At 34.8% G+C, this 15000-nt stretch overlaps 2 protein-coding genes across 2 annotated transcripts in view; both read right to left on the reverse strand.

The window, feature by feature from the left end:
• LOC144966751 (uncharacterized) overlaps positions 1 to 11984 on the reverse strand; it is a 15981-nt gene extending 3997 nt beyond the window's left edge. The window contains exons 1-5 of the mRNA XM_078903526.1: positions 11920 to 11984; positions 10155 to 10274; positions 9025 to 9053; positions 2289 to 2406; positions 1046 to 1189 (exon numbers count right to left, since the gene is read on the reverse strand). Of these exons, the coding sequence (XP_078759652.1) occupies positions 1046 to 1189; positions 2289 to 2406; positions 9025 to 9053; positions 10155 to 10274; positions 11920 to 11977 (469 nt within the window). The 5' untranslated portion in view covers positions 11978 to 11984. The remainder of the gene's footprint in view (positions 1 to 1045; positions 1190 to 2288; positions 2407 to 9024; positions 9054 to 10154; positions 10275 to 11919) is intronic.
• Positions 11985 to 13577: 1593 nt separating this feature from the next.
• The window catches only part of LOC144966752 (ovostatin-like), a 21916-nt gene continuing 20493 nt past the window's right edge, over positions 13578 to 15000 (reverse strand). The window contains exon 13 of the mRNA XM_078903528.1: positions 13578 to 14550. Coding sequence (XP_078759654.1) covers positions 14443 to 14550 — 108 coding nt within the window. The 3' untranslated portion in view covers positions 13578 to 14442. The remainder of the gene's footprint in view (positions 14551 to 15000) is intronic.

A 15000-nucleotide genomic window follows, 5' to 3' on the forward strand; every position in this document is an offset into this window, starting at 1 on the left:
CTAGTTGTGTCCCTTGTGCTTTCGAAATTAGACTATTGTCATGCTCTGTTGTTTGGCGTTTCGAAATATAATCTGAGGCGTCTTCAAATTGCCCAGAACAGCTCTGAAAGACTAGTATTCATGAAGCGTAGGTGTGATTCTGCCAGACCTCTGCTTCATAACCTGCATTGGCTGCTTGTTGAGAAAAGGATAATATTCAAAGCGTGTGTTTTGGTGTATCGTTGTCTTGAAAGTACTGCCCCTTTCGGAGCAAATTGAAAGATATTCAAAATCCCGCCTCTTATGTTCGGTCAGTGATTCCACCAAACTAGTTGTCCCTTGAATACGCAAAAATGCTGAAATGAGATCCTTCTCTCATGTCGGACCCTCTGTTTGGAACGCCTTACCACAGAGCATTCGTGAAAAAGAATCTTTGTCTATTTTTAACCGTTCGCTTAACACAAATCTGTTTCGATTTTAGTAGATGATATGAGAAGCAAGATAGGCGTCTAGTTTGTGTTGTGTGTGTTGTGTGTGTGTGTATGTGTGTGTGCTTGTGTGTGTGTGTGTGAATGAGTATGTTTCAGCCAACGTAATTAATTTGTAATTTAAGCGCTTAGAGTCTGGTGTCTCAGAGTTATAGCTCTATATAAGTTTTCAGCATTATTACTCCTCCTCCTCCTCCTCCTCCTCCTCCTCCTCCTCCGACTACTACTACTACTACTACTACTACTACTACTACTACTACTACTACTACTACTCCTACTACTACTACTACGACGACGACGACGACGACTACTACTCCTACTACTACTACTACTACTACTACTACTACTACTACTACTACTACTACTTCTTCTACTACTACTACTATTACTATTACTACTACTACTGCTACTACTACTACTACTACTACTACTACTACTACTACTACTACTACTACTACTACTACTACTACTACTACTACTAATACTACAGTAATATGGTGTATAAGTCCTGTATCAAATCAAAGGCCAAAAACCAGTGTCCAACACAGTCTTTTTATTTCATAACAGAGTGAGCCTACCAGGCGGGTTCAAGAGAGAACATTCACAGCTGTCTGGCAGAGTGTAATTGGCAGACTTTCTGACTTTCACCCTCTTATCAGGACGTAAATCTTGTCTAATCTTCAGGACATAGTTTCCTTTCCGTCCAGATGTGGTCTTATATACTAAAGTTGAAAAAAGAATTGGGCGTGGGAGGATGCAAGTTAATGTAAAGTGAAAGAATTATTGCATTTAACAATAATAGCAGTAATAAGAATGTATCCGTGAGGAAGTGATCAACTCCTCTTGCTCTTTGCATTCTCCTTCGTATCCGGGATAAACATCATCTCAGTTGGCCTCTCAACCATGGAGGAAAGGTTTTTCAGTTTCACTACATCGTATCCAGAAAACCATTTAGAAGTATATCTATTAAACAGAGTACACGTTGCATTTCATAGGCTTCTTGTGGTTGCACAACATTGAGAGACTTTCATATCGGAGTTTAAATAACTCAAGCCAAACTTACATTATTCCTCCTTAATATAACACAGGGATGCCAAATGTCCTGTTTTTCCGGCTTTTTCTGGCTTTTTTTCACACCTCAGGTCATACCACAGTAGGTTTTCCTGTCTTCAAGAAGACCACTGAAGATCCTTCTTTTAAAGACAGAAAATATTATTTGAATTGATGCAATAAAGGCCCCATACATTTGCAAATGAAAGGAAAGGGGGGGTTAAGCGAGATGTTTATATTTGTTTATTTACAAGATTCGTTTTAGGTGATTTTTCAGGGCTTTTTTTTTTCACAAATCATTTGGCATCCCTGATAACAACAATATTTATTCTTACTTTTTCTTTCACCAAAACTCTTCAATGTCCATTTATGAGACAACCTACCTGATAAAGTTATGAAACAATGTTACACAAAAAGTTTAAAATACACGAAAGGTATTTTATCACTTAAATCCAACGTTATCTTCTATTCAATGGACATCCCTACATAAGCAAACAATGGCTGGGTCAGAAGAAGAAGAAGAAGAAGAAGAAGAAGAGGTGGGTGAGGAGGAGGAGGAGGGGAGAAGAAGAAGAAAAAGTAAGAAGAAGAGAAGGGGGGGGGGTTGGAGGGGAGAAGAAGAAGAAGAAGAAGAAGAAGAAGAAGAAGAAGAAGAAGAAGAAGAAGAAGAAGAAGAAGAAGAAGAAGAAGAAGAAGAAGAAGAAGAAGAAGAAGAAGAAGAAGAAGAAGAAGAAGAAGAAGAAGATGAACGTGTGAAACAAAATCACTAACCAGATGAGGCATTGCATATGATGTCCTTGAAATCAGCAGAAGGAATGTCTTTGGATTTTCTGCATACTGGACATGTTTGGCAGGAAGACCCAGTACAAGACGAACCATTAGAAGCCGGCTGAATAATGAAGAATAGAATAAAATGCAGATTTGCCACTTAATACAGATTTAATCGGTAATAAGATTTATCTTAAAACCAAAATTGGCCGCATTTGGACTTTTCCCTCCGGAGTCAAATATTTTCCTCAAAATTGATACTGATGAAAATATTGTTATAATATTACAACTACTACTACTACTACTACTACTACTACTACTACTACTACTACTACTACTACTACTACTACTACTACTACTACTACTACTACTACTACTACTACTACTACTACAATACTACTACTACTACTACTACTACTACTACTACTACTACTACTACTACTACTAAAAGCTGTGGTGGGACACCGGAACAGCTCGCTTTTCTTGTGACCCTTGCGGAAATACGACCCATCGAGTATTGAATCGGAACTCGGAACTGTATCGCTTTCAAACCAATTCACAATCAACAGTAAACAAGCTACCAGATGTCTTGGTAATAATTGAACGAGAGAGAGAGAACAATTCACAATCCGAGCAGGAAATTCGGTTTTACCGTGAGATTCGAGCGGTAAGGTGTGAAGGGAGGGGGTATGGGAGAAGATGAAGGAGATAGGTTCCTGGTGGCGTAGTACATGGACGGATGCTTGTCGTGCAGACGACTTAACCCCTTAACAGCGAAGCTGATTTTTTTGTTTTCAACTGATAGTTTCTTTTTATCTTTATTATTGTTAAATGGAGAATAACACGTTTCCACCAAGACAGTAGTCAGAGTATCGCCACTTGAACTTCATTAATGTATAATCGCTTTGCCATTACTTGCTTTTTGCTGAAAGATCTAGTGTTGGGTCAAGTAAGATCGATTTTGCCTTTAAAGGGTTACATTGCTATTGGGTTTTGCTTCACCCCCTCCCCCCACCCCACTTTTTTTTTTCAACTCAATATTGCTGATTGCTATTTCCTTTTTATGATTAGCAAGTGAGGTAGGGGTGTCAGAGGATGCTGGGCTGTGCAATTAACCATGTGCCAGTGACACTGATTTTTTTGTTTTCAAATAGTAGTTTCCCTTTTTAATGCGTTATGAAGAATAAAGAGCAGTAAGAATAATATGACTTGGGTTTCAATGAAACTATCATTGCATTGCTATCATTTATCGTTTGATGAAAACGGCATGATCTTCTTTTAGGTACTAGTAAGATTGAAATCCGCCTTTGAAAGGTTAAGTTGGGAGTTTTTACGTTTTATTGTCAAACTAACAAGCGCTTGCTGTACTTACCCGCGCGGCGTGCACAGACAAAATGATATATCTAGGTCACAAAACGATACATCCATGTCACAAAACAAGACATATTATAGGTTTTGTTTATGCCAAGATAGCAAACCAAATCGAGCGGCTCGGAGTTCGAAAGACATTTCCATATTATAAGACTCGGTATTTGCAAGACCCTTATAAACCGATTACTGCCCCAGCTCTACACTACTACTACTACTGCTACTACAAGAACTACTGCTACTAATACCACTACAACTATTAAAAATAATGATGTTGAAGGTAATAATAATAATAATAATAATAATAATAATAATAATAATAATAATAATAATAATAATAATAATAATGATAGTAATTATATTAATAATAATAATAATAATAATAATAATAATAACAATAATAATAATAATAATAATAATAATAATAATAATAATAATAATAATAATAATAATAATGATATTATTATTATTTATTATTATTATTATAATAATGATAGTAATTATATTAATAATAATAAATAATAATAATAATAATAATAATAATAATAATAATAATAATAATAATAATAATAATAATAATATTAATAATAATAATAATAATAACAATAATAATAACAATAATAATAATAATAATAATAATAATAATAATAATAATAATAATAATAATAATAATAATAATAATAATAATAATAATAATAATAATAATAATAATAATATTATTATTATTTATTATTTATTATTATTATTATTATTATTAATTATTATTATTATTATAGTGCATGGGCCAGTGGGCGAAACCCTCCCCCTCCTGGGGGATTTTCGCCACATGGTTTTTCTGAAACAGCAATATATCTTGAGTATTAATCCGGGTGTTACCGTTTTTTCAAGTGTCATTTACGAGAGTTACGGCCCTTGAAAGGTCATTAGGTGCAATTTTTTGTGAAATCGTTTTTGTGCATAAAATGGTTGTTTATCACCTTAAAATTGTTTCACATACAATCAATAATGGAATTTTATTGTAATTTCTCATTTTTTGCCTCATATCATAAAATATTTTACAAAGCCATATAGCGTTTTTAAATCTTTGATAGCCATTTTCTCTATAATTTGAAAAAAAAATATATTACAGTGTACTTGTTTCCCTTCAGGATGAATAAACAAGAGGGATTTTGCACTAGCACAATTCAGGCATGCTTCAGGGACATATAACACAAATTAATCCGGGTGTTACAGTTTTTTCAAGTATCATTTACAGGAGTTATGGCCCTTGAAAGGTCATCGGGTGCAATTTTTCGTGAACTCATTTTTGTGAATAAAATGATTGTTTATCACCCTAAAATTGCTTCAAATGCAATAAATAGTGGAATTTTATTGTCATTTCTCATTTTTTGCCTCATATCATAAAATATTTTACAAAGCTATATAGGGTTTTTAAATCTTTGATAGCCATTTTCTCTATAATATGAAAAAAATATATATTACAGTGTATTTGCTTCCTTTCAGTAATACATAAACAAGAGGAATTTTGTACTAGCACAATTCAGGCATGATTAATGGGCATATAACACATATACATTTGTAACATTTGACCTTGCTGTAACAAAGAAAGCTTACGATATTGTCTGGCAAAACCCACAGCTTTACAAAACAGTCATTATTCACCTGGGTGTCTTTCACACCATAATTTCATATCTTGGTGCCCTGGGAAAGCTCCAAAGTGGATCTGGTTTTGAAGAAATTGTGACTGAAGCAGGGCTATGTGCACATGGTTCTATGGATAGGGTTATGAGTGGAAAGAACTACAACAGGGCTATACGAGTGCATGTGTCTGTTTTGGAGGCTCTAGAGAGGCTTCTGCTTGCAAAATTTGAGCAGGACACGGATTCAAAACTCAGTAAAGACCTCATGTCTTACATAAAGGAATTCACCGAAGGAATTTCAAGCCATACAGCTAATAAAATTCTCCAGTCAACTGTGTATGCTGAGTTATTTTCCCAGTATGAAGCCTTCAAAGAGAGTGTCCGCTCAGGAAAGTACGGAAAAACTGCACAATACTGGATCCAATACATGGACAGAGTTTGGCTTCTCCTCCAGCTTCTGCGAGCTACAAAGACAAACAACTTTCTTCTTCATATATCTTGTTTAAAAGAACTGTGCCCACTGCTTTTTACCATGAATCACCACAATTATGCCAAGTATCTCAGTGTATATTTTGTGTCACTAGCCAACCTGATTCATTCCCACCCAGGGGCAGAAGAAATGTTACAAGATAATGGATTTAGTGTCTCCAGATCAAGGACGCCTGCTGGAAGAATAGCAGTTGATATGACCATTGGACAAACAATAAACAAACATGCAAAGACAAAAGGAGGTATTGTTGGGTTCAGCAAGAGTCTTCCAAGCTATTACCGTTGGAGTGTAACAAGACACAATCGAGCAGAATATGTATCAGCAACCCAAAGAATGGTCAGCAACAACAACTGTATAGGTATAGACACCCACAAAGAATTGAGCCTTGCAGAAAAAAGACAAAGTGAAAAGCGAGTGCAAAAGATCCTCCAGGCATTTTCAGCATTTATCAATCCCTTTGAAGTTGAAGATGGTCTGGTCAGTCTAGCTTCAGGAATAAAAGTGCAAGAGGATGTTGCTGATGACCTGCTAGCCGTGGAAAAAACAGGAAAAAGATTGTTTGAAAGTTTTGTTGAAAACAGACTGAAGGAAAAGACTGTAGAATTTCACAAGCCATTAGAAAGGAACAAGACCAAGACATTTGCATCATTGAGGAAAGTGGTAACAGTGAAAAAAGACATGAACGTGGTCAAAATCAAGGCACAAAGAAATTTATTTGGCTAGCTTCTTGTTTTGTCCCAAGAGCAGAGTGTTGATCTTCAAAAAGTTCTTCAATATCCTCTAACACCTACTCCATGGTCGCTGGCTTCATCAGATGGTTTACCTCTGAAGACCAACAAAGCAACTCTGTTGCACAAGCTCACGCCTGACAATTCATTAATGTTCGAGGATTATGCAAAAAACAAAAACAAACACCGTTTACATTGTTGATGGCAATGCACTGTTACAAACTCTGTCAGCAATCCCCAAATACATTTGGTGAAGTAGCCAAACTTACATTTTCCTCCTTACCACAAGCAGCTTGTGTACACTTTATGACTGATACTTACATAGAAGATTCAATCAAAGGTTGTGAGAGATTGAGGAGAGGATCTTCTGAAGATAATGCATACTTGTTAAGAGGATCTGCAACAACAGTGCCCAGACGTTGGAAATCATTTCTCAGCTGCGTTGATAACAAAAGATCCCTTATCAGGTTTCTCCTCAAGGAATGGGAAAGTAACGAATATGCAAAGAAACTGAGAAACAGGGAAATCTTCTTTGTCTGTGAAGAGAGATGCACCTTACTTTACAGTGACACGGATGAATTTACCACAGCTGTACCTTGTCTAGATCTCTACTCATCACAGGAAGAGGCAGACACACGAATTATACTGCACTGTCAATATGCTTCCCGCCAACCAAACTGTGAAACAATTGTTGTCAGATCACCAGACACGGATGTCTTCTTACTTCTCCTTTCATTCTCAGAGACAATTGGAAAGACCCTGATTTTTGATACTGGCTGTGGCAACAACAGGCGACAAATCAATGTCTCTCAGATAGCAAAGACTTTGTCTAAACAGATGTGTGATGCATTACTTGGTGTCCATGCATTCACAGGCTGTGACGCAACAAGTTGCTTTGCTGGGCATGGAAAGCTGTAAGCTCTAAAATTTCTTCAAAAGGAGGAAGATCTTAGAATTCTGTTCTCCAGATTTGGAACATCAGCAGCTGTTTCGAGTAATGACTGTCTCATGTTAGAGTCATTTGTGTGCAAGCTGTATGGCAAAACCTCATGCACAAGTGTCAACAAAGTGAGGTATGACATAGTTCGCCAGCGTTTCAAAGGAAAGAAAGGTACCATCTCATGCAGTGGTGGAATTGATCTGTGTCAGATGCCTCCTTGTAGTCAAGTATTGTCACTGCACATATCAAGAGCCAACTTTCAAACTCTCATTTGGAGGAATGCAGTGTGCCAGAATCCTAGCATTCCAAAACCAGAGGATAACGGTTGGCAGAGAAATTCTGCAAATGAATTGGAAGTACAGTGGTTCAAAGATGCTTTCATTCCAGATGAGTTGCAGGAAATTGTGTATGAAGAAAGCTGCACCAGTACTGACGAAGATACATATGCCGAGGATGGTAGTGATAGCTTTGACAGTGATTTCCTTGACGACACTTCAGAGGACGAAGAGGATTTTGCTACTGATGATGAGGATATGTAATAAATTGGTGAGCAGTGCAAACTGTTAAGGAGTAAAGCATGTTTGCAAAACACATAAGGATATTGTTTTTATGTACTTACTGCATCTTGAATCAAGAATCCCTTTTGAGTATCAATTATTCTTCATAATATAACAATGCGATTTCGTTCAAAAGTCTTCGGTAATGATGCTTCACTTGGGTTGTGAACAAATTAGTCTTTTTTCATGATATATCTATTGTTTTTACCACACCTTCAACTTACTTTTAAATGTGACAACTGGACATCAATACCATGTTTAAAAAGAATGAAAATTATGATGAATTTGGCATCCCACAAAGTGGAGAAAAATTTAAGGGTTGCGTACACTTTTAGTTTTTCCTGCGACGTAGAAATATGAAGGTTGTTGTTGAGGCTTGGGCCATAGCTTTCTTCAGTGCTACATTTTTAATGAACATGCTGTTTTTGGCCATATTTAAAATAATTTTTGTGTAAAACACTGAAAAAGCCCATAAGTTTAGATATGACACTTCATGAGATTACTGACAAATTGTTTCAACTTTCTGTGAATCTATATAATATTTACAAATTGAAAGCTTGTGCACATAATTTGATAGTATATTCAATGTCCTTCAGTTTGATACCCAATTTGCATATATTTGAATTAATATTGTAGTCTCCAGAGCCTTTGAAAGAAATGTTGTCTCTTTTTTGCAAGGGGACACAACTCACTTTTTTCAAAGAGCCATAACTCTCTTAAATGACACTTATTTTTACGGTAACAGTGGAATTTGTATGGCCAATAAGTTCTATTATTTGAAAAACATAGTGGCATAAACTCCCAAAGGGGGGGGGGGGGGGGGGAGGGGGGGTCCCAGTGGCCTAAGCACTATTATCATTATTGTTAATAATAATAATAATAATAATGATAATAATAATAATAATAATAATAATAATAATAATAATAATAATAATAATAATAATAATAATAATAATAATAATAATAATAATAATAATAATGGTATAGAAAAAAAATAACAATATGAGATTACATACCATTGGTGGAGTTTGGAGCGGACCGGTGTCTGTTTGAAAAATGGGATAAGATCATTGCTTAATCAAAATTTATTTCATTTTTGGCGCTGAGCAATCGAATAAAAAATATATAAAATAATTTGGCAGCATCATATATAAAAAATGGTCTCAAAATTGTTCGCTGGACCATATCTCTGTTAATGCCATTGTTCGGAATTCCTTAACCTTGTAATCTTAGAGTTAAGACTATGTATCAAATGAATATTTATCTTGTTTCCATCACATGAATAATTTATGCATGTATTGTCTCATTTAATCCTCATTCTCTATATATATAGAAATAGAAGATCAGTCATTCTAAGAGCAAGCTAGATTATCATGAAAGGCGCCAGTCGGAGTTTTCCCAATTAAATTATGTCTCAGGTATCATTGATTGATTCTTTTTAAATTAAAAGACATAACAGTGATTTTATTATTACATTTTTATCTTTTTTTAAATGTCAAAACATAAGTATTGATGAATACTTGATAAAAAGAATGAAATGAGCATTAATATCATGATAATATAACGTTATAAAATAGTCATTCAGAGCCATTGAGTCCATGGAGTTTATCCTTGTTTCTATGGCATATAACGTACAATAGCAATTGTTTACTGCCCTTTGGATAGGATACTAGATCATGCAACGTTCACTCCACCAGATCAAATAGAACTTAACGTGCAGGACGAAACATGATGCCTAACATTACATTATTTTTCTTATTCTTTATTCTTTTCCTTTACGTTGTTATTTTCTTTCATTTCATAGTGCGGCTTTGTGGTCCTGTGCTATGTGTCTTGTCTTTGGACCGACAGGTCCCTAGTTCAAGTCCAGTTCTTTACAGTGCAAAGTTGAGTCCTTCAAAAAGGAACTCTTTACTCATGTTTATTAACTCTGATTTAATGAGCACCTGTCAGAACAGGTAACATCTTTGTCTATGTCATGAAAAATATAATAACACCTCAGAGGCGTCATGTCTCATCCACCATGTTACCTGTTGCTGTTGACTTAATACCCATTGTAAAACGCTTTGAGCAAATGTATTGAATATTGTTCTGTATAAAAACACGGCTATAAAAAGTTTTTAAAACAGTTTTAAAAGATACTCACTAACACTGACTTGCTCAGGTATTTCAACGATGGGATCTAACGGTTCCACTCTAGGATTTGGGATTTCCTCCAGGGTTTCACATGTTGTGTTCAAAGTGTAAGATTTCACCTCAGCAATATCTGAATACAAGGCATAAAATTGTTTGATTTCCATGAATTAATGCTGTTCTCAATATTCATATAAAAGCACCATCTGACATATTTCGTTCTATTTCTATCCTTTTCCATATAGCAAATATGGATAATACATAACATATTGAAATTGAGAAATTAAAAACATTCAAAGCTCGGATTAAAAAGTAATTTAATAAATGAATTGATAATAACAATAAGATGAATGAATAACAAATGAACAGGTAGATAAATAAATAAACAGATATATAAATAAGTCAATAAACAAATACGTAAATAAATAAATAAATAATAAATAAGAGAAACTTCCCAACAAACATCTACATGCATAAAACGAAATTGTAAACGCATTCAAAATGAAGATTAAGAAATTAAGAAATTAATACACACTTGTTCAGTTCTTTAAAAAATGAATCGGAAAATATTAATAACAGAGTAAGAAAACATATTATCAAATGAACAATAAAAAACTATGGCAAAACAAAATAAACAAACATACACACACCCGCGCAAACACAAACCACATACACACACATACATTGACACAAACAGCCCTCTGGCAATCCGTACTTCACTTCAATTTGTTTTATTGAAATAACACGAGGGCCCACGTCCTTATCGACTGATCAGAAAATAAGTAATCAATTATAGTACAGCAATCTTTTTGGTAAAGATTTTACTTTGAAAAAATTGCTGTGCAATTAATTCTCTTGTTACAGGGAAAAAAATCCCTTTAAAAAAAACAAATAAACAAACGGGAAACTGCACAGCTGACGGAAGCTACTACCATACACTTATGAAATCTCGAAAACTTGCAAAAAAAAAATTTTTAAGCAAAAAGCTGCAGATTTTGCGGCTGCAAAGAAATCAGGTTTTTGTGGGGGGTTTTTTGTGTGTTTTTTTTTTTTTCTGCGGCCGCAAACGATACAAAAAAACTGCCATGCTAGTCAAACACATTGCATACATGCTAACGCGTATGTACAATCGCACATATCCAATCACGTGTTTCAATGTTTAATTTTTAAAAAAAATCTAATTCGAGTGAAACCAAAATGTGTTAATGAAATTATAAAGATAGAACGAAATTGACATCACTCGCCTCTTTGTTATTGTTTTTAACCAGACATTTTTATGAGAAGTTCTCAGTAAACTGTATCAATCAGACTATACATGTTCAAGGTTACACATAGCTTTATGTGTTGGTAAGTGATATCCTGCTGGCGAATGGTGTGAGATGTTTGGCTGGGCACAATTTAACAATAAGCTTCAATTGATGCAATGCGTTCACAACATCCGCCTGCCGGATATAACGTACCAACAAACAAAACGATGTGTAGCCTTAAATGTGTTTGGTCTAATATAAGATAGAATTTAGTGAGAACTGATCATTAAAATGTTTGTCTAAAAATAATAACAAAGATCTGAGTTACGTCAAGTTCATTCAATCTATATGAATAACACAAGACAGGTGTTTGGTGGAGTTTTGAGTTTCCCATTGTAATTAATCAAAACAAATTAGCTAGATATGTAATAAAACAAATAGGATTGTGCTTCATAAAAATGGATAAAATCACACAGAAAAATTTATCTTTCATTTTCGCTGTCTTCTGAGAAAAAAAATCTGAATACGAACCAGGTTCATAGTAGTTGACGACAGAGACTTGTGCTGCTTTTGGGTTGCTGACTTTCATCTCACGATCTTGCTCTACGTCTAGTGTAAACGTAATAAGTCTCTGTTCGAGCTATTATAAGATATAATATATATATATATATAAAATATATATATATATATATATATATATATATATAATATATATATATATATATTGCAATGTGACCAATGACCTCGAGCACACGGGAAGTTAATATAGATCATGCCCATTGATTTTCTAATGTCTTGAATAGTGAGTCGATCCCATGCATTTCGATTTGACTCTTTTAACTCTGTGTGTAAAACGTTATAACACACTTATAAACCATCGATGACCAAATGCTGTAGTCCATATGATTCAAGTCAGGGTTCATTGAAGGATTTTCATCAAATATGATTTCTGCTCGGACTGGCAATTATGTAGCATTGTTAGAGGGTATTTATCTTTGTCGAGATAACTACAAATCACAACTTATAACAACAAATAACAACTGATAACAACAAATAACAACTGGTAACAACAAATAACAACTGATAACAACAAATAATAACTGGTAACAACAAATAACAACTGGTAACAACAAATAGCAACTGATAACAATGATTAAGGGTACTGCTGAATACAGAAATCCACCGAAATCTACCAATATACACTCAAGTGTGGAGTGTACCAAAGACTATGGGAGGTAGACAACAATGGGGATTGAACCAAAGACTATGGGAGGTGGGCACCAGTGGGGAAATATATATATATATATATATATATATATATATATATATATATATATATATATATATATATATAGAGAGAGAGAGAGAGAGAGAGAGAGAGAGAGAGCTATATGTATAAATATATATATATATATATATATATATATATATATATATATATATATATTATATATATATTTAGAACATGCCATCTGAAAATATGATGGACGAACACAAAACGTGTAACCTGATACGTTTATAGTCTGGTTATTACAGTTTATTGAGTACCACTTATAAAAATGGATGGCAAAAAATAATAACAAAGACATGAGTATAGATAGTATGCTCTTGGCTAAGAAGCTCACAGCATTGCCATCCGGAAGTATAACAGTCCAACACACAAAACTATGTGTAACCTTGAACGTTCATAGTCCGGTTTATACAGTTTTGTGAGAATTACTCATAAACGCGGATGGCAAGAAACAATAACAAAGATCTGAATTTCATACATCTATAGATAGTATGCGCTTGGCTAAGAAGCTCACAACATTACCATCCGGAAGTATAACGAACCAACCCACAAACGTATGTGTAACCTTGAACGTTCATAGTCTGGTTTATACAGTTTTGTGAGAACTACTCATAAACACGGATGGCAAAAAACAACAATGACCTGATTGACGTAAACTTCATTCCATCTGTAGATAGTATGTGCGTGGCTAAGAAGCTCACAACATTACCATCCGGAAGTATAACGGACCAACACACAAAACTATGTGTAATCTTAAACGTTTATAGTCTGGTTAATGCAGTTTAATGAGAATTACTCATAAAAGTGGATGGCAAAAAAAACCCAATTACAAAGGCCTGGGTGACTTCGATCTATCTATAGATAGAATGAAGTTGACGTCACTCGGGTCCTTGTTAGCTTTTTTTTTTTGTTTTTAAGGGTTTTACGGCGCTTGCAACACATTTCGGCTATATCAGCGCCAGTAAAAAGGAAGAAAATTGGATAGTTAAAAGTTATAGAATTACAATTAAAGCACCCAAGAGAAAGTAAGACAAAGCGGAACTGGGAACAGATAGGGATCATATGTAGAGCATACCACCAATGTACTTAGTTTGAGATCACCTAAAGTCTCATCCGGACTGTTTCCCTCCCAGTCAGGACTCTGGCCTGGGCCAGTACAAAACCAAGTAATCGCATTCCAAGACATAGACAGAAAGCATGTTGGAAAACGGATATAAGGGGATAGAAGACACCGTATGTACCTCCCTGCCCACTTTGGGAGGTCAGGAACCCCACCCAGTCTTTGTTAGTGTTTCTTGTCCTCTATGTTTATGAGTAAATGTCAATAAACTGTATTATCCAGACTATAAAAGTCCATGGTTACACATAGTTTTGTGTCTTGCTCCACTTCCGGATGACAATGTTATGAGTTTCTTAGCCAATATGGTTTGTCAGTTAAATGAACGAGAGATATATAAATCGAGATAATTATTATTGCTCTTATTATCATCACTGATATAATAATAATCCTCATTATCATTGCCATCGCCATTATCAACTTTATTACTACTCATAACATCACCACCACACCGCCATCAACTCCATCATCATCATCATCATCATCATCATCATCATCATCATCGTCGTCGTCGTTGTCGTAGTCGTCGTCATCATTATTATCATCATCATCATCGTCGTCGTCATCGTCGTCATAAGAAGCACCAGTAGTAGTCCCTTTGTTATTGTCGTTGCTGTTCACAATCAAAAAGCAAAATACTTGCCTGTCAGAGGGGTTTACAAAAACTCACCATATCAAAATAGAAAGTTATCACATTTTCGATTTCATTATATTCGTAACGCTTGATTCCAAGATGGGGGAATTGGCTCTGAAGCTGTGGATGGTACAAATGGTTAAATGCAATGCCAGTATCATACCCCTCTCGTTTTGATGAAAGCCTCATGTTACTATATCATAATAGCAAAATATTGTTAGACATCCCTTGGATCCTTTGTAAAAAAACAACCCAATTGTAGTTCAGGAGCTATCATTCTCCAGCTCGAGTACAGTTTTACAAAAATATATTTGCCGCGTGATGATATTTTGAACTCATTGATAACCTTTAGGCAAAATCGTTGAATTCTATACCAATTATAGATATGATTAAAGTATTCTTGAGCTCATGTGTTTGAAATTTCGAACTCATTCCCAATGCGATCTCCCAAGGTCGAGCAGCGCATTGGATAAATGTTCGAAATAGAAAAGAAAAGTTTGATGTCAAAAAAAAAAATGAAGTGTAAAACTACTCTTCCACTGTTGTCAGGGTGATGACATTTATTTTCTC

This window comes from Berghia stephanieae, chromosome 2, assembly GCF_034508935.2.
Source record: "Berghia stephanieae isolate SIO BIC M18660-M18661 chromosome 2, UCSD_Bste_1.3, whole genome shotgun sequence".
NCBI lineage: Eukaryota > Metazoa > Mollusca > Gastropoda > Nudibranchia > Aeolidiidae > Berghia > Berghia stephanieae.